The following is a 26,782-nucleotide window of genomic DNA, read 5'->3' as shown; positions in this document are numbered from 1 at the left end:
GCAGGTAATGCAGAGGAAAGAGTTGATGTTCCAGCGGTACTAATGGCCATGTCATTCATTTACAGCATATGATTAGTCTCGCTGACCTGAATCCCTACATTCTGTGCTCAATATGTAAAGGTTACTACATTGATGCCACTACCATAACGGAATGTCTCCACACATGTGAGTGTTATTGTCTCAGAAACACAGCTTTATACATTTCATTTTTCAAGTTTTTTTGTTACAGTGGTAATGTTATTGATTAATCAGACATTTATTAATAGACCGCTTCTGCCTGGACAGAATTGCATGTGTTGTTTCACTTGTTTCGTAACCTAATGGTCAGACTAATTGCTTTTTGAAGGGGAGTTCTGGTATTATAATATTGTTTAGTTTTATGGAATACTGACCGATTTTATACTGCTGTTTTCTCATACGTCCTAGAGATTGCTGTGGACGACATCAAGACCATGGGGTATAGACGGGATCCGCAGGAGACATGGGCACTCTAAAGACTTTTCATTGGGTGTGAACTGGTTCCTCCCTCTATGCCCCTCCTCCAGACCTCAGTTTTAGAAATGTGCCCAGGCAGACTGGATGCACTCTGAGGAGCTCTACTGAGTTTCTCTGAAAAGACTTATGTTAGGTTTTTTATTTTTAGGGAGATCTGCTGGCATCAGACTCTCTGCTTCGTGGGACTGAGGGGGCAGAAGCAGAACCAACTTCCTAAAGAGTTTCATGGCTCTGCTTCTGGCTGACAGGACACCATTAGCTCCTGAAGGGTACTGAACGCTAGCCGTGTCTAGATGCTCACTCCCACAGCACGCAGTCACCCCTCTCACAGAGCCAGAAGTCAGAAGACAGGTGAGTATGAGAAGAATGATCTTCAATCAAGTAAGTGACGGCTGAGGTGAAGCGCGGCTGGCGGGAGCGAAGTGCGCCATTGCTGCCCACACACACAGGCACTGAAGGGTGCGGGGGGGGGGGACCTGGGCAGCAAGAAAAATACCTCAAACTGGCTAAAAGAGGGCATAAGATGCCGCTGGCACAGCCCTACCCCCCGCCAGTATAAATATTAGAAAATATACTGAGTGTAAGGACGCGCCATTGCGGGGGTGGAGCTTCTTCCTCAGGCAGCCAGCACACTGCTCAGCACCATTTTCTCTCTCTCCTCATGCTGCATAGAACACGCTGGTCCTCTCCTCCACTTCTGACAAGTACAGGGTGCTTTTAAGGGGGAGCACAAAGCGATTGTGGTGCATTTAGTAGTGTAAATTACCATTTAAAAGCGCTGTTGGGCTGTGAGCATACTGTGTTCACAGGCAATACTGGCGCTGGGATTGTGAACTATCTGCTCCTATCCTGTGTCCCTCTGACAGATTTTACTGTGGGTCTGTCCCCAAAATAAGTCCCAGTGTGTCTGTGAGTGTGCTGTACATGTGTGAGGCATGTCTGAGGCAGGGAGTTCCTCCCCGGAGGAAGCCATATTAGGGACAAAGAGTTGTAATGTGGTGGCGCTACCGGCACACCAGGAGCCTGCATGGGTGAAAGAGATACGTGACAGTATGCATCTGATTAACCGAAGGTTAGATAAGTCTGAATCTAAGGCTGCATGCTGGAGAAAATCTGTGGAAGATGTGATTTTTCAGGATGCTGTTATTCCTCTGGGTCACATAAGAGACCATTTGCAAATGTTGTAAACACTGATACCGACACGGACTCTGATTTTTGTGTCGACGATAGTGAATCCAAAGAGAGAGATCATAAATTGGCAAAAAATATACAATATATGATTGTGGCTATCAGGGACGTGTTGGAGGTTACAGAAACCACTCCTGTATCTCAGGAGAAGGCTTATTTATGTAAGGAAAAGAAATCCAAAGTCACGTTCCCTCCTTCACACGAACTAAATGCTCTGTTTGAAGGGATGTGGGTGAATCCTGATAAAAAATTTCGTCTTCCCAAAAGGATTCACATAGCTTACCCTTTCCCGGCTGAGGACAGGAAAAAATGGGAGTCATCCTCTGTGTTAAACAATGCACTTTCCAGGTTGACAAAGAAGGTGATTCTCCCTGCTCCTGGCATGGCTTCTCTTAAATAGCCGGCAGAACGCAAAATGGAAACAACATTGATATCCATTTGTGTTACCAATGGTACACTGATCAGGCCCACTATTGCCTGCGCTTGGGTGAGTCGCGCTATTGAAAAATGGTCAGAAAGCGTGTCATCAGAAATTGACACGATTGATAAAGATGAGATACTCCTTAAGTTAGGGAATAACAAAGACGCTGCCGCCTACATGCTGGAAGCAATGAAGAATATTGGACTCTTGAGTTCACAAGCCGCTACCATGGCAGTATCGGCTAGGCGGGCGTTGTGGATTCGCCAGTGGAACGCGAATGCGGATTCCAAAAGAAACATGGAGGCACTCCCATATAAAGGTGAGGCCTTATTTGGCGATGGCCTGGATGCGTTAGTCTCGGCGGCTACCGCAGGTAAGTCGACGTTTTTGCCCTCTGCGCCTGCACCGGCAAAAAAGACCTATCACCCGCAAATGCAGTCCTTTCGGCCCAATAAATACAAAAAGGCGAGAGGTTCCCCCTTCTTTGCAGGTAGGGGAAGGAGTAAAAAGCCCACAGCGGCTCCAGGTTCCCAAGAGCAGAAGTCTACCCCTACTTCTGCCAAATCCTCAGCATGACGCAGGAACTCCCTTGCGGGAGGCCGCTCGGGTGGGGGCATGTCTCAAACTCTTCAGCCAGGGTTGGATTCTGTCTGGCCTGGATCCCTGGGTGTTGCAAATAGTATCCCAGGGATACAAACTGGAGTTTCAAGACGTGCCTCCATGCCGATTTTTCAAATCGACCTTGCCAGTTTCTCCGCCAGAAGGAGAAGCAGTAACAGCGGCAATACAAAAATTATGTCAAGACCAGGTCATAGTCCTGGTACCGTTGTCACAACAAGGGTGGGGTTTTTATTCAAGCCTCTTTGTTGTTCCGAAGCCGGACGGCTCGGTCAGACCGATCCTAAATCTAAAAGATCTGAATTGCTACCTGAGAAGGTTCAAGTTCAAGATGGAATCACTTCGGGCGGAGATTGCCTGTCTGGAGGAGGGGGACTACATGGTGTCGGTGGACATAAAGGATGTTTACCTGCATGTTCCCATATATCCTCCTCACCAGGCTTATCTGAGATTCGCGGTTCAGGATTGCCATTACCAATTCCAGACGTTGCCTTTCGGTCTCTCCATGGCGCCGAGGGTATTCACCAAGGTGATGGCGGAGATGATGTTCCTCCGTCGTCAGAAAGGAGTCAATATAATTCCTTATCTGGACGATCTCCTGATAAAGACGAGATCCAGGGAGCAGTTGTTACAAAACATATCACTCTCTCTGTCAATACTCCAACAACACGGGTGGATCATAAATTTTCCAAAGTCACAATTGGAACCGACGACAAGGTTGTCTTTCCTCGGGATGATTCTGGACACAGAAGTTCAGAGGTTATTTCTTCTGCTGGAAAAGGCTCTGGAAATCCAGAAAATGGTAAAACAGATATTGAAACCATCGAGTGTGTCGATCCATCAGTGCATTCGGTTGTTGGGTAAGATGGTGACGACCTACGAGGCCATACAGTTTGGCAGGTTCCGTGCCAGGGTATTCCAGTGGGACCTGTTGGACAAGTGGTCGGGGTCACACCTACACATGCACAGAAAGATAATCCTGTCGTCAAAAACCAGGATTTCACTCCTGTGGTGGTTGCACAGCTCTCACCTGCTAGAGGGACGCAGGTTTGGGATTCAGGACTGGGTCCTGGTAACCACGGATGCAAGTCTCCGAGGCTGGGGAGCAGTCTCTCAGGGAGAAAACTTCCAGGGACGTTGGTCACATCAGGAAGCCTGCCTTCACATAAACGTGCCGGAGCTAAGAGCCATTTACAACGGCCTTCAACAAGCGGTACATCTTCTTCAAGACCGTCCCGTGCAGATCCAGGCGGACAATGTAACAGCAGTCGCATACATAAACAGGCAGGGCGGAACGAAAAGCAGAGCGGCAATGGCAGAGGCGACAAAAATCCTCCGCTGGGCAGAAAAACACCTACAAGCTCTGTCGGCAATATTCATTCCGGGAGTAGACAACTGGGAAACAGACTTCCTCAGCAGATACGATCTCCATCCAGGAGAGTGGGGCCTCCACCAAGAAGTCTTCGCAAAAGTGACAAGTCTTTGGGGAGTTCCTCAAATAGACATGATGGCATCTCGTCTCAACAAGAAGCTTCAGAGATACTGTTCCAGGTCGAGAGACCCTCAAGCAGTAGCAGTGGATGCACTGATGACCCAGTGGGTTTTTCCGTCAGTGTATGTCTTCCCTCCACTTCCTCTGATCCCAAAGGTACTCGGGATCATAAGGAAAACAAAGGTCGAGCAATCTTCATTGCCCCAGACTGGCCAAGGAGGGCTTGGTACCCAGATCTTCAGGAGTTGCTCATAGAAGATCCTCGGCCTCTTCCTCCTCGAGAGGACCTGCTGCAGCAGGGGCCGTGCGTGTACCAAGACTTACCGCGGCTACGTTTGACGGCATGGCTGTTGAGCACCGGATCCTCGCCAGGAAGGGTATTCCCAAGGAAGTCATCCCCACCCTTATTCAGGCCAGAAAGGGAGTAACGTCGAAACATTACCACCGTATTTGGAGAAAATATGTGTCTTGGTGTGAATCCAAGAAAGCTACTACGGAAGAGTTTCACTTAGGGCGTTTTCTCCATTTTTTGCAGGATGGTGTGGAGTCGGGCCTCCGATTGGGATCAATCAAGGTTCAGATTTCAGCATTGTCCGTGTTCTTCCAAAAACAGTTGGCCTCTCTTCCAGAGGTTCAGACCTTCGTGAAAGGGGTTCTGCACATCCAGCCTCCATGTGTGCCTCCAGTGGCACCATGGGACCTTAACGTCGTATTGCAGATCCTTCAATCGGATTGGTTTGAGCCTCTACAAAAGATAGAGTTGAAGTTTCTCACTTGGAAAGTGGTGATGCTTTTGGCTTTGGCATCTGCAAGACGGGTGTCTGAATTTGGGGCCTTGTTTCACAAGAGCCCTTACCTGATCTTCTATGAAGATAGGGCAGAGTTGAGGACTCGACAACATTTTCTTCCGAAGGTGTTTCGTCTTTCCACATAAACCAACCTATTGTTGTGCCAGTTGTTACTGACATATTCAGTGATTCGAAATCTCTAGAAGTGGTTAGAGCTTTGAAAATCTATGTTGCTAGAACGGCTCGTATACGGAAAATAGAGGCTCTGTTTGTCCTGTATGCTCACAACAAGATTGGGTGTCCTGCTTCCAAGCAGACTATTGCACGTTGGATCAGAAATATGATTCAGCAAGCTCATACTACGGCTGGATTGCCGTTACCGACGTCGTAAAGGCCCACTCCACTAGGAAGGTGGGCTCATCCTGGGCGGCTGCCCGGGGGGTCTCGGCATTACAACTTTGCCGAGCAGCTACTTGGTCAGGGTCAAACACATTTGCTAAGTTCTACAAGTTTGACACCTTGGTCGATGAGGACCTAAAGTTTGGTCAATCGGTGCTGCAGGGTCATCCGCACTCTCCCGCCCGTACTGGAGCTTTGGTATAGACCCCATGGTCTTGATGTCGTCCCCAGCATCCTCTAGGACGTATGAGAAAATAGGATTTTGATACCTACCGGTAAATCCTTTTCTCCTAGTCCGTAGAGGATGCTGGGCGCCCGTCACAGTGCGTACCTTACCTGCAGTTTAATTATTAAAGTTACACAAGTTGTGCTACCTTAGTTTTCAGCATGTTGCTGCAATTGGTTCATGCCTGTTGGCGTGTGTTATGTTGAATGCCATGTGTGCGGCATGGTTGAGGGTGTGAGTTGGTAGATATCTCACCACTAGTTTAAAGTAAATCCTTTCCTCGAAATGTCAGTCTCCCTGGGCACAGTTTCTACAACTGAGGTCTGGAGGAGGGGCATAGAGGGAGGAGCCAGTTCACACCCAATGAAAAGTCTTTAGAGTGGCCATGTGTCCTGCGGATCCGTCTATACCCCATGGTCTTGATGTCGTCCCCAGCATCCTCTACGGCAGAGGTTCTCAAACTCGGGGGCACACACAGTGCATGTTTTGCAGGTCTCCTCACAGAATCGCAAGTGAAATAATTAGCTCCACCTGTGGACCTTTTAAAATGTGTCAGTGAGTAATTAATACACCTGTGCACCTGCTGGGTTACCTGCAAAACATGCACTGTGTGGGCTCCCGAGGACCGAGTTTGAGAACCTCTGCTCTATGGACTAGGAGAAAAGGATTTACCGGTAGGTATCAAAATCCTATTTTTTGTTTGTTTCTCTGACGTCCTAGTGGATGCTGGGAACTCCGTAAGGACCATGGGGAATAGCGGGCTCCGAAGGAGGCTGGGCACTCTAGAAAGATTTATGACTACCTGGTGTGCACTGGCTCCTCCCACTATGACCCTCCTCCAAGCCTCAGTTAGATTTCGTGCCCGGCCGAGGTTGGATGCACACTAGGGGCTCTCCTGAGCCCTTAGAAAGAAAGTATAGTTTAGGTTTTTTATTTTCAGTGAGACCTGCTGGCAACAGGCTCACTGCAGCGAGGGACTAAGGGGAGAAGAAGCGAACTCGCCTGCTTGCAGCCGGATTGGGCTTCTTAGGCTACTGGACACCATTAGCTCCAGAGGGATCGACCGCAGGCCCAGTCCTTGGTGTTCGGTCCCGGAGCCGCGCCGCCGTCCCCCTTACAGAGCCAGAAGCAAGAAGAGGTCCGGAAAAACGGCGGCAGAAGACATCAGTCTTCACCAAGGTAGCGCACAGCACTGCAGCTGTGCGCCATTGCTCCTCATGCACACTTCACACTCCGGTCACTGAGGGTGCAGGGCGCTTGGGGGGGGCGCCCTGAGCAGCAATAAAAAAACACCTTGGCTGGCAAAATACCACAATATATAGCCCCAGAGGCTATATATGTGGTAAATACCCCTGCCAGAATCCAGGAAAAAGCGGGAGAATAGGCCGCGGAAAAGGGGCGGAGCTATCTCCCTCAGACACACTGGCGCCATTTCTCCTTCACAGATCCGCTGGAAGGAAGCTCCCTGGCTCTCCCCTGCAGTCTACACTTCAGAACAGGGTAAAAACAGAGAGGGGGGGGCACTAAATTTAGGCGCAATATATATAATATAAAAAGCAGCTATAGGGGACATAACTCAGTTAGTCCCTGCATTATATAGCACTCTGGTGTGTGCTGGCATACTCTCACTCTGTCCCCCCAAAGGGCTTTTGTGGGTCCTGTCCTCATTCGGAGCATTCCTTGTGTGTGTGCGGTGTGTCGGTACGGCTGTGTCGACATGTTTGATGAGGATAATGATGTGGAGGCGGAGCAGATGCCTTTAGAAGGGATGTCACCCCCTGCGGGGCAGACACCTGAGTGGATGGGCTTATGGAAAGTAATGAGTGCACGTATAGACTCCTTATATAAGAAAATCGACGACATGCCAAATGTGGGACAGCCGACTTCTCAGCTCGTGCCTGCCCAGGCGTCACATGGGTCGTCAGGGGCTCTAAAACGCCTGCTACCTCAAGCAGACCCAGATGTCGACACTGATACTGACACCAGTGTCGACGACGATGAGTCTAACCTGATGCCCACTAAGGCCATTCACTGCATGATTGAGGCAATGAAAGAGGTGTTACACATTTCTGATATAAATACAGGTACCACTAAAAAGGGTATTATGTTTGGGGAGAAAAAACTACCCGTAGTTTTTCCCCCGTCAGAGGAATTAAATGAACTGTGTGAAGAAGCGTGGGCTTTCCCTGATAAAAAATTGGTAATTCCTAAGAAGGTACTAATGGCGTTCCCTTTCCCGCCAGAGGATAGGTCACGTTGGGAAACACCTCCTAGGGTGGATAAAGCGCTCACTCGTTTGTCTAAAAAGGTGGCACTACCGTCTCCGGATACGGCCGCCCTCAAGGAACCTGCTGATAGAAAGCAGGAGGCGATCCTGAAGTCTGTATATACACACACAGGCATTATACTTAGGCCAGCTATTGCGTCAGCTTGGATGTGCAGTGCTGCCGCTGCGTGGTCAGGTAAACTGTCAGAAAATATTGACACATTAGACAGAGACACGATCCTGTTAACCATAGACCATATAAAAGACTCAGTCTTATATATGAGAGATGCACAAAGGGAAATCTGCCGACTGGCATCTAAAGTAAGTGCATTGTCCATTTCTGCTAGGAGAGGCTTATGGACTCGCCAGTGGACAGGAGATGCAGATTCAAAAAAGCACATGGAAGTGTTACCATATAAGGGTGAGGAATTATTTGGGGATGGTCTCTCGGACCTAGTTTCCACAGCAACGTCTGGGAAGTCAGCATTTTTACCCCATGTCCCCTCACAGCCTAAGAAGGCGCCGTTTTATCAGGTTCAGTCCTTTCGGACCCAGAAAAACAGGCGTGGAAAAGGCGGGTCCTTTCTGTCCAGAGGCAGAGGTAGGGGAAAAAGGCTGCAACAAACAGCAGGTTCCCAGGAGCAAAGTCCTCCCCCGCTTCTTCGTCCAAGTCCGCCGCATGACGGTGGGGCTCCACAGGCGGAGCCTGGTACGGTGGGGGGTCGCCTCAAAAATTTCAGCGATCAGTGGGTTCGCTCACAGGTGGATCCCTGGATCCTGCAAATAGTATCTCAAGGGTACAAGCTGGAATTCGAGGCGTCCCCACCCCACCGGTTCCTAAAATCTGCCTTGCCGATTGCTCCCTCAGACAGGGAGGCGGTGCTAGCGGCAATTCACAAGCTGTATTCCCAGCAGGTGATAATCAAGGTACCCCTACTTCAACAAGGCCGGGGTTATTATTCCACACTATTTGTGGTACCGAAACCGGACGGTTCGGTGAGACCCATTCTAAATTTGAAATCCTTGAACACGTACATAAAGAAATTCAAGTTCAAGATGGAATCGCTCAGGGCGGTTATTGCAAGCCTGGACGAGGGGGATTACATGGTATCCCTGGACATCAAGGATGCTTACTTGCATGTCCCCATTTACCATCCTCACCAGGAGTACCTTAGATTTGTGGTACAGGATTGCCATTACCAATTCCAGACGCTGCCGTTTGGACTGTCCACGGCACCGAGGGTATTCACCAAGGTTATGTCGGAAATGATGATACTCCTTCGAAGAAAGGGTGTTTTAATTATCCCGTACTTGGACGATCTCCTAATAAAAGCGAGGTCCAAGGAACAGTTGTTGGTGGGAGTAGCACTATCTCAGGAGGTGCTGCACCAGCACGGCTGGATTCTGAATATCCCAAAGTCACAGCTGGTTCCGACGACACGGCTACTGTTCCTGGGTATGATTCTGGATACAGTCCAGAAGAAAGTGTTTCTCCCGGAGGAGAAAGCCAGGGAGTTGTCATCTCTAGTCAGAGACCTCCTGAAACCAAAACAGGTATCAGTGCATCGCTGCACGCGGGTCCTGGGAAAGATGGTGGCTTCTTACGAAGCAATTCCCTTCGGCAGGTTCCATGCCAGAATCTTTCAGTGGGACCTGTTGGACCAGTGGTCCGGATCGCATCTTCAGATGCATCGCTTGATAACCCTGTCTCCAAGAACCAGGGTGTCTCTACTGGGGTGGCTGCAGAGTGCCCATCTTCTAGAGGGCCGCAGATTCGGCATACAGGACTGGGTCCTGGTGACCACGGATGCCAGCCCTCGAGGCTGGGGGGCAGTCACACAGGGAAGAAACTTCCAAGGACTATGGTCGAGTCAGGAGACTTCCCTTCACATAAATATTCTGGAACTAAGGGCCATCTACAATGCCCTAAGTCAAGCAAAATCCCTGCTTCTACACCAGCCGGTACTGATCCAGTCAGACAACATCACGGCAGTCGCCCATGTAAATCGACAGGGCGGCACAAGAAGCAGGATGGCGATGGCAGAAGCCACAAAAATTCTCCGATGGGCGGAGAATCATGTACTAGCACTGTCAGCAGTGTTCATTCCGGGAGTGGACAACTGGGAAGCAGACTTCCTTAGCAGACACGACCTCCACCCGGGAGAGTGGGGACTTCATCCAGAAGTCTTTCAGATGCTGGTAAACCGTTGGGAAAAACCACAGGTGGACATGATGGCGTCCCGCCTCAACAAAAAGTTAAAAAGATATTGCGCCAGGTCAAGGGACCCTCAGGCGGTAGCTGTGGACGCTCTAGTGACACCGTGGGTGTACCAGTCGGTTTATGTGTTCCCTCCTCTGCCTCTCATACCAAAGGTATTGAGAATAATAAGAAAGAGAGGAGTAAACACCATTCTCGTGGTTCCGGATTGGCCAAGACGAGCGTGGTACCCGGAACTTCAAGAGATGCTCTCAGAGGACCCGTGGCCTCTACCGCTCAGACAGGACCTGCTACAGCAGGGGCCCTGTCTGTTCCAAGACTTACCGCGGCTGCGTTTGACGGCATGGCGGTTGAACACCGGATCCTAAAGGAAAAGGGTATTCCGGAAGAAGTCATTCCTACGCTTATTAAGGCCAGGAAAGATGTTACGGCAAAGCATTATCACCGCATATGGCGGAAATATGTTGCATGGTGCGAGGCCAAAAAGGCCCCAACAGAGGAATTTCAACTAGGTCGATTTCTGCATTTCCTGCAAGCAGGAGTGAATATGGGCCTAAAACTAGGCTCCATTAAAGTACAGATCTCGGCTCTGTCGATTTTCTTTCAAAAAGAACTAGCTTCAGTACCTGAAGTTCAGACATTTGTGAAAGGAGTGCTGCATATTCAGCCCCCATTTGTGCCTCCTGTGGCACCTTGGGATCTCAACGTGATGTTGAGCTTCTTAAAATCACATTGGTTTGAGCCACTAAAAACCGTGGATCTGAAATATCTCACGTGGAAAGTGGTCATGTTATTGGCCTTGGCTTCAGCCAGGCGAGTGTCAGAATTGGCGGCTTTATCATGTAAAAGCCCTTATCTGATTTTCCATATGGATAGGGCGGAATTGAGGACTCGTCCCCAATTTCTCCCTAAGGTGGTGTCAGCGTTTCACCTGAACCAGCCTATTGTGGTACCTGCGGCTACTAAGGATTTGGAGGACTCCAAGTTGCTAGACGTTGTCAGGGCCCTGAAAATATATGTTTCCAGGTCGGATGGAGTCAGAAAATCTGACTCGCTGTTTATCCTGTATGCATCCAACAAGCTGGGTGCTCCTGCTTCTAAGCAGTCTATTGCTCGCTGGATTTGTAGTACAATTCAGCTTGCACATTCTGTGGCAGGCCTGCCACAGCCAAAATCTGTGAATGCCCATTCCACAAGGAAGGTGGGCTCATCTTGGGCGGCTGCCCGAGGGGTCTCGGCTTTACAACTTTGCCGAGCAGCTACTTGGTCAGGGGCAAACACGTTTGCAAAATTCTACAAATTTGATACCCTGGCTGAGGAGGACCTGGAGTTCTCTCATTCGGTGCTGCAGAGTCATCCGCACTCTCCCGCCCGTTTGGGAGCTTTGGTATAATCCCCATGGTTCTTACGGAGTTCCCAGCATCCACTAGGACGTCAGAGAAAATAAGAATTTACTCACCGGTAATTCTATTTCTCGTAGTCCGTAGTGGATGCTGGGCGCCCATCCCAAGTGCGGATTGTCTGCAATACTTGTAAATAGTTATTGTTAACTAAAGGGTTATTGTTGAGCCATCTGTTGAGAGGCTCAGTTGTTTTCATACTGTCAAACTGGATATAGTATCACGAGTTGTACGGTGTGATTGGTGTGGCTGGTAAGAGTCTTACCCGGGATTCTAAATCCTTCCTTATTATGTCTGCTCGTCCGGGCACGGTGTCCTAACTGAGGCTTGGAGGAGGGTCATAGTGGGAGGAGCCAGTGCACACCAGGTAGTCATAAATCTTTCTAGAGTGCCCAGCCTCCTTCGGAGCCCGCTATTCCCCATGGTCCTTACGGAGTTCCCAGCATCCACTACGGACTACGAGAAATAGAATTACCTGTGAGTAAATTCTTATTTTTCTTCTGGAGGAGAAGGATTTTTTTATGGTGCAAAGGAAATGTGCGTCAGTCAGGAGCTAATTGGATGGTAATTTATCACTAACAATTTTATATCTCTAATACCCCTTTCAGACCGCCTGAGGCGTGTTGCACGCGGGAGCCTGACACGGGATCTTCCAGTGTGAGACCCGCCTCAAGCGCCCACTACCACTGACTGCAACCTGGCATATTACATGATCTCCAAACGCCGCAAGTACACAGAGAGTGAACGGGAAATAGGTCACATCGACCCGGCTCCAATTCACACCGCAAAGTGAGCCGGGTTGAAGATGTGATCAACCCTGCTCATGACCAGGGTTGAAATACCGGGTCACTCGACCCAGTATTTCAACCCTTGCACATTTCAGACCGCACCTGAACACGGGTTATGCGCGTTCATGTGCCAATAACCTGCGTTCAAAGGTGGCGGTCTGAAAGGGGTGTTACCAGGCTTTGATAAATACCCCACTTAGAGAACTATTACTTGAGGAATTCTCCCCTTGCTCCTCCAAATAGCAGAAACACGTGTTTTATGTATGTTATTTCCAGAGTTCCTGAGTAGCTCACTCCAACTTCTTAAGGTTACAGGCCCCTTTCCAGGACTTGAGACCCTGGGGAAATGTTAATAAAATTAGTGTTAAATTTTTCAGAAAGAAGCCATTGTTTGCCATTCAATCTGTGTTATCAAAGCACTGCAGTAAAGGCCTGATTCAGAAATGTATGCAAAACCTGATTTTTATCAGTTGGGAGATTAATCGCGGTCTGCACGTGACTTTAAGTGTCACTGCATGGGAGTCTGAATGGTATTGCGCATATTTGTAAAGTGATTGACAGTGAGGGGTCATTTTGGGAGGTAAGGGGGAGTGGCGGCATGCTGTAATTGTTTTACATGTGTGTTTGAGGCTGTGACTGTGATCCTGTACACATCTGCAGTGTCTCTGGTGTCTTACTTCCTGCAGCCATGCTGCATGACATTAGGGCTACTTAGAACTGATAATGATCAGTGACATATGCTGCATCTTTGTATACAGCCGCTGAGATTAGCAAAGCCGCCGGTAGGCGTCTCATTAGAAAAATAGACTGTTGAGGGATTTGCATGCTTTCACACAGTACACATTTGCAGCTGCAAATGCATTTGCGTACATCTTTGAACGAGGCCCTGAGCTCTGTTTTTATTTAAGCCTCTACAGGGCTCGCCTGCTACTGGCGCAGGTAGTAGGATTTATTTCGAAGCTACAGCAGTCCTGTTAATGGGACCCTGTGGTTTTGGCACTTTGCAGGAGAAAAGTTTATTTCTAATATACAAACAAATGTACAGCTAAGCCGCTTTCTTTCTTTTTCTTTCCAGTGCTCTCAGCACTGTACTCTGTAATCAGCGGGCAAAGCCTTACTACAGAGGACCACTGTATATTTAGCATTTCCCGTAGCATAGGAATTGCTCTGTAAGTTTTGGTTTTAATTTGCTAAAAAATGAAAAGGGGAAACTTAAATGACCCACAATTAATTGAGCATAGCTCTTGTTTGTTTAGTGAACATTATTTGATTAATATCAAAGATTACACACATAAACCATTAAGACCTAAATTGTGCTTCAATTTCTAATATTTAAAACATTTTGTTATTTGATTATACGAGTATCGATATTACTGTTAATCTTTTATTTATAACGTGCTGACATAGGCGGTTATTCAGTGATGGATGCAGAACATGCTTCCGTCAGCAAGATCTGCGTCCATCTACTCACATGCTGGGGCCGCCGTCTACACTCGCCAGACGGCCCCCGCTGTCAATCACCTTGCGGCTGCATCCTTCCAGGATGCTGACACATTTTGAAGTATCACTTTCGCGCACTATAGATGCGTGTGCGCAGGCCCCCTGGATGCTGCTGCTGCGTGCGAGCACGCAGCTGCGTCCAATTATGATGACACTTCATATTACTTACAAATGACATTCAACAGAAGATGGCCTGCCTAACTGAGCCTACAATGTAATGCCGGCCATGCACTAGGTCGATATTGTGTACAAATACATGATATTGACGCGTCATTCGACTCATGGCAGCCGATAATGAAATGTGATGCACACATGATCAGTCGATCTGGGTAGGGGGTCCATTGCGGACCGTACAATAGACCGTAAGGTGCAAAAGCTTTCGATCTATTGTACGCCGGGGAGTTAGCGTGCGGGGGGGGGGGGTTGTGAGATGACTCGCAGTTGTTCTAATGTTTGGCCAGATATGTGGTTGAGAGGGCTGAATAAGATTGTGGTGTAACAATGTAGCTGATGATGGGAAAAGTGGCTGTTGCTAATGTTAGTATTTCTCTAACGTCCTAGTGGATGCTGGGGACTCCGTAAGGACCATGGGAGGCATGGGCATTTTTTTTTTAATAAAGTAATTTTTATTCAGTACTCTGGAGAAGAAGGTACAGACATTGCAGAGCATCATCATATCACAAACAGTACACCAAATTATTTTGAATCAAAGCCACATTTGTGAGCGAACTTTTCAGCAGTGGAATATCAGGCCAAGTCCATAAGGGAATATACAAGGATTTTCTATTATTCGGACCATTCTGGTCTGCAAAATCCGTAGCCAAATCATTAACTTTTATATTTACACCCTTAACCTAAACAGTAAGAAAAATAACAAAAGAGAGAAGCAAAGTGAGAATGAACCATCAGATTCAGGACCACAGTAGTCATGCATATAAATAGGCGAACACGCAGGGCCCAACCGCCAAACATCTCAAGTAAATTACAGTAAGCATCAAGTTTTTGATATGTTAGCACTTCAGTGCCCACTATATGTGGGGAACCAGGTGAGAATGGGGGGAGTCTAGCCATGGAGACCAAACCTTTTCAAATTTGGCTGATGCATTTTGTTTCATATATATGTATCTTTCCTTAATTATTGTGTCATTAATTAAGGTCTTAAGCGCAGATATTAAAGGGCTGCTAGGGGCCATCCACAGCCTCGCAATGCAAACCTTAGCCAAGGCACATACACTGCGAGCATAAAGAGAAGTTGAGCATCCCATCCCCAAAATACAGAATTGTGGGGTAAGCAGTCCGCCAGTCACTCCCGTACTCTCCAGAATTGACCTGACCCCCAACCAGAACACCCTCAACCTCGGGCAATCCCACACCAGATGCCAGAATGTTCCCACCGCCCCCCCGCACTTAGGACAAAGGCCAGATCAGCCCGTCCCAAAAGCAGCCAACCTAACTGGAGTCATATATGTTCTGTGTAAAATGAAGAATTGAATTTGCTGATATCTGAGAGATTTGGTAACTTTGGCGGGGTATTCCAGAGCAAGGACCCAGTCCTCCTCTGTTATTAAACCCATATCCTCCTCCCACTTTCCACGGAGACGTGTCAAAGGGTCCGTATGGAGCTTGGTAAGAAGATATCCATACGCAAGGGAGACCATCTTAGCCCGACCCAAAGTAGCCACAAAGGTCTTGATGGGGAATGGGAGGATTCGTGGGGGGGATTCAGCAAATTGGGACTGGAGGGCGTGGCGAAGCTGGAGATATCTGAAGAAATAAGAATTAGGTAGGTCAAACTCTTCTCTCAATTGTTGAAAGGATTTGAGATTATTATCTAGGTAGAGTTGAGAAATAGAGACCACCGATCTAGGGGCCCATACCTCCCGCCCCTCAAGTGTATGTAATTCAGGGAGCCAGTCAGAGTACCAGAGGGGGGTATCCGGGTCCAGGCCATCGTACCTCAAGAGGTCTCTCAGGGCCCGCCATACCTTTAAGGCCTGGTAAATGATAGGGGGAAGAAACCGAGCCATGCTCCCACTCAGTAGCACCTGCACAGGAGAGAGGTGGGGAAAGTAGTAGCGAATAAACTCACAATGTAAGGAGTCAGCCCCAGAGTCTTGCGCCCATACACTGATATGAGTCAGCTGAGCAGCGTAGTAATACATCTGAAAATTAGGCAGAGCCAGGCCACCGTCAGATCGCTGCCTGGTGAGGGTTTTCAGCTGTATCCTAGGTCGCCTGTTAGCCCAAATCAGTGAGGATAAAACACTATTTAATTTCCTAAAAAATATTGGATAAATATATACCGGGGACTGAAGAATAATGTATAAGAGTTTGGGCAGTATAATCATTTTAATGAGGTTAACCCTGCCAGACACCGTCAGTGGAAGCTTACACCAAGTCTTGGATTTGCCCATGACCCACTGCATGGTCGGGTCCAGATTCAGAGGGACAAAATCAGAAGGGTCGTTAGTTATTTGGATTCCGAGGTATTTAAATTGTAACGTCCAACATAATGGCAGGGGGATTTTGGAAACGGTAGGAGGGGGGCCTATGACTGGCATAATGTATGATTTAGGCCAGTTAATTCTAAGACCCGAGTAATCTCCAAAGTTCTCTAGCACACGCAGCAGAATGGGCATTGACTTGGTGTAATCCTGCAAAAACAACAACATGTCATCGGCGTAAAGAGCTATTCTATCCTCACGTGAACCCGTACAAATTCCCACAATATCTGGATGTGATCTTATCAAGCAGGCCAGGGGCTCGATGGCCAAGGCAAACAGCGTTGGGGATAGGGGGCAGCCCTGTCTAGTACCACGGGACAGGTGAAAAGAGGGGGATACATAACCGTTCACCAAGATCCTGGCACTCGGATGTTGATACAGTAGTTTAGTCCATTTGATAAAGTTGGGTCCGAAGCCCACACGAGCCATCACCTCCCATAAATAAGCCCATTCAATGCTGTCAAAGGCCTTGGCCGCATCTAACGAGACCACAGCCGAGTCAGAAGGGGAGTCATGTGGGAGTTGTAAAACGGTATACAGTCTACGTAAGTTGATAGACGTGGACTTCCCTGGCATGAAGCCAGTCTGGTCTGGGTGAACAAGGGAGGCGATCACTGTGTTAAGCCGTACTGCCAAAATCTTTGCCAGGACCTTAGCATCGGTGGGAATCAGGGATATCGGTCTATAGGAGTCTGGAGACCCAGGGTCCTTACCGGGCTTTGGGATCACTATTATAACTGCCTCTGACATAGAGGGGGGAAGATCATTATTGGCAAATATATCTAGATATAGTGCATGAAGCCTGGGCCCAAAAAAATCAACATGATTTTTGTATACCTCGGAGGGAATTCCGTCACAACCCGGAGCCTTGCCATTAGGGGACACACCAATGGCCGCAGTCACCTCCTCGAGCGTCAAAGGTGCCTCCAGCAGCTCACAGGCCTCAGAGGAGAGTGTGGGCAGCGGAATACCCCCCAGGTAGTGTGAAAGATCTAAAGCAGAGCATGTCAATTTTGAGCTATAAACCTCAGAGTAATAAGATCGGAATAACTGCGCAATGTCCGGTGTGGTGTCAACAAAGGAGCCATCTCCACCGGACATTTGGGTGATCGTAGTCCCAGGACGATCATAATGTATCAGACGGGCCAGGAGGCCCCCCGTCCTGTCAGCCTGCATATAAATATTAGTAGCCTTAAAGAGGAGGGATCTAGAGTTTTTATCAGACAGGTGGGCTAACCAAGCCGACTGAGCCACTAGCCAGCGTGCCCTTGTCGCGGGGGCACCATCAGATAAATATTGGGACTCCAGTTCCCTAGCATCACCCTCAAGGGCCCGTTCTCTTTCCCGTGAGGACGTCTTATGGGCCGCTATACGTCCAATATATGAGCCTCTCAAGAACGGCTTAAATGAATCCCAAACTATTGTGCCCGAGGCAGACCCTACATTGTCGCTAAAGTAACCCTCCCACTGAGTCTCCAGGTCACTGCAGTCACCTAGCTGGGCCAGCCAAGAGGGATGCAACTTCCAGTAGGAGTGCCCCCTCTGACTTTCCACAGCAAGAGTCATCAACTGAGGGGAGTGGTCAGAGACCCCTCTAGCCTCATAGTGGATGTCTATAATCCCAGGGACGAGGGCGGGGGATACCAACATCAGGTCAATCCTGGAGAAGGAGCCATGAGTGCTGGAAAAACAGGAAAACTGACGGGCCGCAGGGTGACGAAGCCTCCACACATCCACCCACTGCAAACTATTCAAGAAGTCAGCAAACTTGGTAGGACCACCACCCGCCAGCGCAACCCCCGGGGTTGCCATCGGTCTAAGGATAAATCTAGGATGTTATTAAAATCGCCCAAGCAAATCACGGGGGTAGTAGGAGATGGAGCAATGAAAGAAGCAGCCTGTTGCAGCACAGCATATGAAAAAGGAGGGGGGATATATACCGCTAAAATGTAATAGGGCTGGGAACTCAGCTTGCACTCCATAAATACAAATCTTCCATACGGGTCAGTTTTAATCGATAACAGCTCAAATTGCACTGACTTCTTAATCAGAACTGAGACACCCCTAGAAAAGGAGGAGTGAGAGGCATGGTAAGCCCATCCCACCCAGGCCCGTCGTAAGGACAATAATCTATGTCCCTCCAAGTGGGTCTCACTAAGGCAGGCAATATCCGGTCATATTTCTTAATCATATTCAGAACCAAGGATCGTTTGATTTTGTTATTCAGACCTCGGACATTCCACGCCAAAAATTTCAGGTTAAGCATGACCCCATGTAAGCTCTATGTGCCCCCCGGATAGACATCACCCAAAATACATCTTGAGAATCAACAGTATAAACAACAGCAGCACATGATGTATGTAGGCCCTGCGTTGTAAGCCACTTCACCTGAAATATTAAACATCCTTGCTTCAGAAAATACATAGATAAGAAAAATAACAAACTAAAGAAAAAAAACAAAAAACAGCAAAAGAAGGCGCAACTAGCAGCTTCCCAGCTAACCTTCCCCTCCCCGTATACCACCCCAAACTCCGGCATACTTATATCCCGAACAAACAACCCAAACTACCAAGCGCTAAAAAGGCCTAGATTCTCAGTTGAACCTCTAACCCTCTCTAACACCACTTGGTCTTAAAAGTCTTGAGCCACCAATGCAAAGGAGGGGGGCTCCCCGATCCATAATCGTTCCCTCCGGCAATCTAGGCCCCAGCCTCCTCACGCAGAAGGTCAGTCCGGAGCCAGCTGCCGAGCACCCGGTGCAAATCTGTCCAGCCATTGGGCCGCCTCTCTAGGGGAATTAAAAAACTTGGTCTCCCCATCCGCCATGACCCGGAGCCTTGAAGGAAACAGCATGGAGTATGAAATATTGAGGTCTCGCAGATGCCGTTTAATAGGCATAAACTGGGCTCGGTCCCTCTGGACGTCTGCAGCAAAGTCCGGAAAGGCCGACACCTTGACTCCATTGCGGACCAACGGGCCCTTCGTACGACCTAAGCGGAGGACCGAGTCACGGTCCTTATAATGCAGGAATTTGGCGATGAAGGTGCGAGGAGGGGCACCAGGAGGTAGCGGCCGAGATGGTATCCTATGTGCACGTTCCACCGTGAATTGGGCCGTAAAGGACTCAGCGCCATATATCTCTTTAAGCCAGGATTCGAGGAAGTCCTCCGGCTGCGACCCCTCTTCTCTTTCAGGCAGGCCTACAAATCTTACATTATTTCAGCTTGGTCTGGAGAGAGGAAACCTGCTGGGTCACCGTGGATACGGATTGCTTTAAGGGACCACACATATCTTCCAGGTTGGAGACCCGTGTCTCCGCCTCACCCACTCTCTCATGGATTCGTTGGACATCTTGTCGGAGCAAGGAGAGATCGCACTGCACCTTCTCCATCTTATCGGAGAGACGCTGTTCACACTATAGCCTCCAGCACCTGTTGAATAGACGGCGCCTCCGCTGCCTCCGGGGGACTGACAGCAGACTCAGAAGGGGAGGTCGGGTGCGTCGGAGAGGTTCCCTGAGAGGGAGCCGATGTTACCCGGGGAGTGGATTGTCTGGCAAATCTTTCTAGTTTGGCCGCGGCCGCACTCTGGCCGCCCTCAACCATATTGGGCAGGAGCAGTCACACTCACCCCAGGGCAGGGTTGCAGTATAGAAATATAAGTAGAAGACGGCAGCAGCAAGGTTGTGTATAAGCAGTGGCGGGAACCAATCGTGCCCAGTCTGTAAGTCAGAATATCAATGGATAGGAGACACAGGCTTGTGTACAAGTAACAATATGGATGAGAGTAGTGAGGAGGGAGTATCTGGTATCAAATTCCGGGAGGTAAAGCAGGATATTGGTGTGTAAGTACCCTGTAGGATATTAGTGCAGTACAGCAGTGTAATTAGTTCCAATCTATATGCAGCTCCTGTGTGGTATAATAGGAGAGCTGTGCAGTAGAAGTAGCTGACCCTGCCTCCAATCACAGATGTAACTTTAGCACATTTGTTAAGAGATTAGGAATGGGAGAGAGCAGCATGCAGCAAGGTCCCAGTGTGCAGGGACAGTTCACAGGGCACATGAGAATCCCAACAGGTAGCTTTACATATGTCCAGGCGCGGGCAGCAGCCTATAAGCAGCTTCTAAGATGGCCGCCGTGCCCCTTCCCCTTCCCCAGGAGTACCTGTATCTTCTCCGGCTACCAGGGCCCCAGATCACAGCCTGACAGGCAGAGGAGATGTTATCCCCTGTTTCCAGTCTCTCCGTGGCGTCCGGCGGCAGCAGCAACCCGCCGCTCGAGCTCCGGGCGACTCGCGGTCGGGGTCGCCGAAATCGAGGCCGGGGATCCGGAGGAGGTGCAGGGCCGGAAGTCGGGAAATGGCGCTCCACGAGTCCCGGAGAGTGCGTGATAAGGTGCCCGCCGGTGCCCACAGCCTGTGGTGAAGATTCCGGCCGGGCAGAGACACCAGAGGGGGTCAGGATTAATTGCAGGAGTTTGGTGGCCGGGGAGCTCCCGAGCTCTGCTGCTTACTCCTCAGCCGTCGTAGCCACGCCCCCAGGCATGGGCATTTTAAGAAAGTATTTAGATTCTGGTGTGCTCTGGCTCCTCCCTCTATGTCCCTCCTCCAGACCTCAGTTTGAATCTGTGCCCGGACGAGCTGGGTGCTGTTCAGTGAGCTCTCCTGAGCTTGCTGTAAGAAAGTATTTTGTTAGGTTTTTTATTTTCAGGGAGCTCTGCTGGCAACAGACTCCCTGCATCGTGGGACAGAGGGGAGAGAAGCAGCCCTACTCTCTGCAGATAGGTCCTGCTTCTTAGGCTACTGGACACCATTAGTTCCAGAGGGATCGTACACAGGATCTCACCCTCGTCGTCCGATCCCAGAGCCGCACCGCCGTCCCCCTCGCAGAGCCGGAAGACAGAAGGCGGGTGAGCATGAGAAGCAAGAAGACTTCGAAATCGGCGGCAGAAGACTCCGGTCTTCACTGAGATAGCGCGAAACACTGCAGCTGTGCGCCATTGCTCCCACACACACCTCACATACTCCGGTCACTGTAAGGGTGCAGGGTGCAGGGGGGGGGGGGGTGCCCTGGGCAGCAATTGGGACCTCTTTGGCAAAAGTTTAGCATATATATAGTTGGGCACTGTATATATGTATGAGCCCCCGCCAAGAAAATGTATATTTAAGCGGGACAGAAGCCCGGTGTCGAGGGGGCGGGGCTTCTTCCTCAGCACTCACCAGCGCCATGTTTTTTCTCCACAGCACCGCTGAGAGGAAGCTCCCCAGCCTCTCCCCTGCAGATACACGGTAGAAGAGGGTAAAAAGAGAGGGGGGGCACATAATTAGGCGCAAAAATCAATATAAACAGCAGCTACTGGGTTAACATTAAGTTTATGTGTTATTCCTGGGTTAATAGCGCTGGGGTGTGTGCTGGCATACTCTCTCTCTGTCTCTCCAAAGGGCCTTGTGGGGGAATTGTCTTCAGATGAGCATTCCCTGAGTGTGTGGTGTGTCGGTACGTGTGTGTCGACATGTCTGAGGTAAAAGGCTCGCCTAAGGAGAAGATGGAGCAAATGTGTGTGTGAGGGGTGTCTCCGTCGACAACGCCGACACCTGTTTGGATATGTGTAATTAAGTGCTAAGGTGAAATTATTGCACAAAAGATTAGAGAACAGACAGGGAATCTACCCATGTCTGTCCCTATGTCGCAGAGACCTTCAGAGTCTTTCAATGATCACTATCCAAAATAATAGACACTGATATCGACACGGAGTCTGACTCCAGTGTCGACTACGATAATGCAAAGTTACAGCCAAAATGGCAGGAAAGTATTCAATATATGATTATTGTAATAAAAGATGATTTGCATATCACTGATGACTCATCTGTCCCTGACACAAGGGTACACATGTTTAAGGGGAAGAAAGCTGAGGTAAATTTCCCTCCTCTCATGATGAAAAAGAGCGGGAATCTCCAGACAAGAGACTGCAGTTTCCCACAAAGAATTCTCAGGGAGTATCCTTTCCCTACTAGGGCCAGGATACGATGGGAATCTTCCCCTAGGGTGTCACGTTTGCCCAAAAGGTAGCCCTGACTTAACAGCTATCCTCAGGGATCCTGCAGATAGCGTGCACATTCTGGTACACTACTCAGACCGGCGATTGTGTCGGCATGGGTTTATAGCGCTGTAGCAGCGTGGTCAGGTACCTTATCAGCAGAGATTGAGACCCTAGTATGTATATACATATATATGTGTATATATATATATATATATATATAGATTTATTAAAGATGCTGTCTTAAGATATATATATATATATATATATATATATATATATATAAAACATGCCCAAAGAGACATTAGTCTACTGGTTTCTAGAGTCAACGCTATGTCGATTTCTGCTTGACGTGTCCTGTAGAATATGCAGTGGACAGGTGATGCCGAGTTAAGAGGCATAGGGAAGGCTGAGGATTGTGTGGAGAAGGGATCTCGGACCTGGTCTCCACAGCTATAGCTGGTAATTCTGATCTTTTGCCTTATATTCCTGCACAGCCTAGGAAAGCACGACATTATCAAATGCAGCCTTTCGATCACAAAGAAACAAGAAAGTCCGAGGTGCGTCCTTTCTTGCCAGAGGCAGGGGCAGAGGAAAGAAGCTGCACAACACACCTAGTTCCCAGGAACAGAAGTCCTCCCCGGCCTCTACAAAATCCACTGCATGTCGCTGGGGCTCCACAGGCGGAGCTAGGCCCGGTGGGGGCACGTCTTCGTAATTTCAGCCACAAGTGGGTTCACTCCCTGTTGGATCCCTGGGCAATTGATATTGTGTCTCAGGGATACAAGCTGGACTTTGAGAAGATGCCCCCTCACCGACGGCCCTGCCGGCTTCCCCCCACGAGAGGGAAATAGTGTTAACTGCAATTCACAAATTGTATCTTCAACAGGTGGTGTTCAAGGTTCCCCTCCTTCAACAAGGAGGGGGTTATTATTCGACCATGTTGTAGTCCCGAAACCGGACGGTTCGGTCAGACCCATATTGAATTTAAAATCCCTGAACATATACCTGAAAAGGTTCAAGTTCAAGATGGAATCGCTAAGAGCGGTCATCGCAAGCCTGAAAGGGGGAGATTTTATGGTGTCTCTGGACATAAAGGATGCATACCTTCATGTCCCCATTTATCCACCTCATCAGGCGTACCTCAGATTTGCGGTACAGGATTGTCATTACCAATTTCAGACGTTGCCGTTTGGTCTCCCCACGGCCCCGAGAATCTTCACCAAGGTAATGGCGGAAATGATGGTGCTCCTGCGGAAGCAAGGTGTCACAATTATCCACTACTTGGACGATCTCCTCATAAAAGCGAGATTAAGAGAGCAGTTGCTGAACAGCGTATCACTTTCTCTGGAAGTGTAACGGCAACACGGCTGGATTCTAAATATTCCAAAGTCGCAGTTGGTTCCTACGGCTCATCTGCCTTTCCTAGGCATGATTCTAGACACAGACCAGAAAAGGGTTTATCTCCCGATAGAGAGAGCTCAGGAGCTCATGACACTGGTCAGGAACCTATTAAAACCAAAACAGGTGTCAGTGCATCACTGCACTCGAGTCCTGGGAAGGATGATGGCATCATAAGAGGCCATTCCCTTCGGCAGGTTCCATGCGAGGACCTTTTCAATGGGACTTACTGGACAAGTGGTCCGGATCACATCTTCAGATGCATCGGTTAATCACCCTATCCCCCAGGGCCAGAGTGTCTCTCCTGTGGTGGCTGCAGAGTGCTCATCTTCTCGAGGGCCGCAGATTCGGCATTCAGGACTGGGTACTGGTGACCACGGATGCAAGCCTCCGAGGGTGGGGAGCAGTCACACAGGGAAGGAATTTCCAAGGTCTGTGGTCAAGTCAGGAGACTTGCCTTCACATCACCATCCTGGAATTAAGGGCCGTATACAACGCCCTACGTCAAGCGGAGACCCTGCTTCGCGACCAACCGGTTCTGATTCAGTCAGAAGCCACCAGAATTCTTCGCTGGGCGGAGAATCACGTAAGCGCACTGTCAGCAGTGTTCATCCCGGGAGTGGACAGCTGGGAAGCAGACTTCCTCAGCAGGCACGACCTCCACCCGGAAGAGTGGGGACTTCATCAAGAAGTCTTCACGCAGTTTGCAAGTCGGTGGGAACTGCCACAGGTGGACGTGATGGCATCCCGCCTCAACAAAAAGCTACAGAGGTATTGCGCCAGGTCATGAGACCCTCAGGCGATAGCTGTGGACGCACTGGTGTCACCGTGGGTGTTCCAGTCGGTCTATGTATTTCCTCCTCTTCCTCATACCCAAGGTGCTGAGAATCATAAGAAAAAGAGGAGTGAGAACAATACTCATTGTTCCGGATTGGCCAAGAAGGACTTGGTATCCAGATCTGCAAGAAATGCTCACAGAGGACCCGTGGCCTCTGCCTCTAAGACAGGACTTGTTGCAACAGGGGCCCTGTCTGTTCCAAGACTTACTGCGGCTGCGTTTGACGGCATGGCGGTTGAACGGCGGATCCTAGCAGAAAAAGGCATTCTGGATGAGGTCATTCCTACGCTGATAAAGGCTAGGAAGGACGTGACAACTCAACATTATCACTGTATATGGCGAAAATATGTTGCTTGGTGTGAGGCCAGGAATGCCCCTACGGAGGAATTCCAGCTGGGCCGTTTCCTTCACGTCCTACAGTCAGGAGTGAATTTGGGCCTAAAATTGGGGTCCATTAAGGTCCAGCTTTCGGCCCTATCCATTTTCTTTCAAAAGGAGTTGACTTCTCTACCTGAAGTTCAGACGCTGTAAAGGGAGTGCTGCATATTCAGCCCCCTTTTGTGCCTCCAGTGGCACCTTGGGATCTTAACGTGGTGTTGAGTTTCCTGAAATCCCACTGGTTTGAACCACTCAAAACGATGGAATTGAAATGTCTCACGTGGAAAGTGGTCATGCTGCTAGCCTTGGCTTCGGCTAGGCGTGTGTCAGAATTAGCGGCTTTTGTCACATAAAAGCCCCTATCTGGTTTTCCATGCGGATAGAGCAGAATTGCGGACCCGCCCACAGTTTCTGCCGAAAGTGTTTTTCATCCTTTCATATAAACCAACCTATTGTGGTGCCTGTGACTACTGCTGACTTGGAGGATTCCGAGTTACTTGATGTCGTCAGGGCTTTGAAGGTTTATGTAGCCAGAACGGCTAGGGTCAGGAAAACAGAATCTTTGTTTATCCTGTATGCTTCCAACAAGCTTGGGGCGCCTGCTTCAAAGCAAACTATTGCTCGCTGGATCTGTAATACGATTCAGCAGGCTCATTCTGCGGCTGGATTGCCGCTGCCAAAATCAGTTAAGGCCCATTCCACTAGGAAGATGGGCTCTTCTTGGACGGCTGCCCGAGGGGTCTCGTCATTACAGCTGTGCCGAGCGGCTACTTGGTCAGGTTAAAACACTTTTGCAAAGTTCTATAAGTTTGATACCCTGGCTGAGGAGGACCTTGTGTTTGCTCAATCGGTGCTGCAGTTATCCGCACTCTCCCGCCCGTTTGGGAGCTTTGGTATAATCCCCATGGTCCTTACGGAGTCCCCAGCATCCACTAGGACGTTAGAGAAAATAAGATTTTTCTTACCGGTAAATCTATTTCTCGTAGTCCGTAGAGGATGCTGGGCGCCCGTCCCAAGTGCGGACTTCTTCTGCAATACTTGTATATACAGTAGTTATTGCTGCAGTAAGGGTTATGTTATAGTTGCATCAGGGTTGTACTGATGCTCTGTTGTTGTTCATACTGTTGACTGGGTAAGTTGATCACAAGTTATACGGTGTGATTGGTGTGGCTGGTATGTATCTTGCCCTGGATTACCAAAATCCTTTCCTTGTACTGTCAGCTCTTCCGGGCACAGTTTCTCTAACTGAGGTCTGGAGGAGGTACATAGAGGGAGGAGCCAGAGCACACCAGAATCTAAATTCTTTCTTAAAGTGCCCATGTCTCCTGCGGAGCCCGTCTATTCCCATGGTCCTTACGGAGTCCCCAGCATCCACTACGGACTATGAGAAATAGATTTACCGGTAAGTAAAATCTTATTTTCTGTGCCGATACATCTCATTGTTGCGGTTTTTAATGTGCTCTTATCCCGCTTTTATTTACAAGTTATATTAATTTATGGTTCCAGAGCCAGTATTAAGCGAAGAGAAATTACTATCTGCCTTCAGGATTTGCGAACCAATGCCTTCTTTTTATTTTTCAGTTTGTAAGAGTTGTATAGTGAGGCATTTTTACTACAGCAACCGATGTCCTAAGTGCAACATTGTGGTACATCAAACACAGCCCCTTTACAATATAAGGTGAGTATTATGTCTGCATTTGTCCATCTAGTAATAATAAAATATAATCCTCATTTATTTCCAGGTGTGATGCTGGAGCAGTGATGGGCATCAGCTGGCCCTCCAGCTTTGCATTTCTGTGTTGTCTTCTTTATTATAGAATGTAATG

The 26,782-nt window shown here is 48.9% G+C and overlaps 1 protein-coding gene across 2 annotated transcripts in view; it reads left to right on the top strand.

The window, feature by feature from the left end:
* PCGF6 (polycomb group ring finger 6) overlaps positions 1-26,782 on the top strand; it is a 182,842-nt gene that overhangs the window by 29,136 nt on the left and 126,924 nt on the right. For both annotated transcript variants that reach the window (XM_063961959.1, XM_063961961.1), the window contains exons 2-3: positions 66-165; positions 26,538-26,634. In XM_063961959.1, the coding sequence (XP_063818029.1) occupies positions 66-165; positions 26,538-26,634 (197 nt within the window). The remainder of the gene's footprint in view (positions 1-65; positions 166-26,537; positions 26,635-26,782) is intronic.

This window comes from Pseudophryne corroboree, chromosome 3, assembly GCF_028390025.1.
Source record: "Pseudophryne corroboree isolate aPseCor3 chromosome 3, aPseCor3.hap2, whole genome shotgun sequence".
Classification (NCBI taxonomy): domain Eukaryota; kingdom Metazoa; phylum Chordata; class Amphibia; order Anura; family Myobatrachidae; genus Pseudophryne; species Pseudophryne corroboree.
Note: the sequence above shows the minus strand (reverse complement) of the source record. Positions and strands in the feature narration are given on the sequence as shown.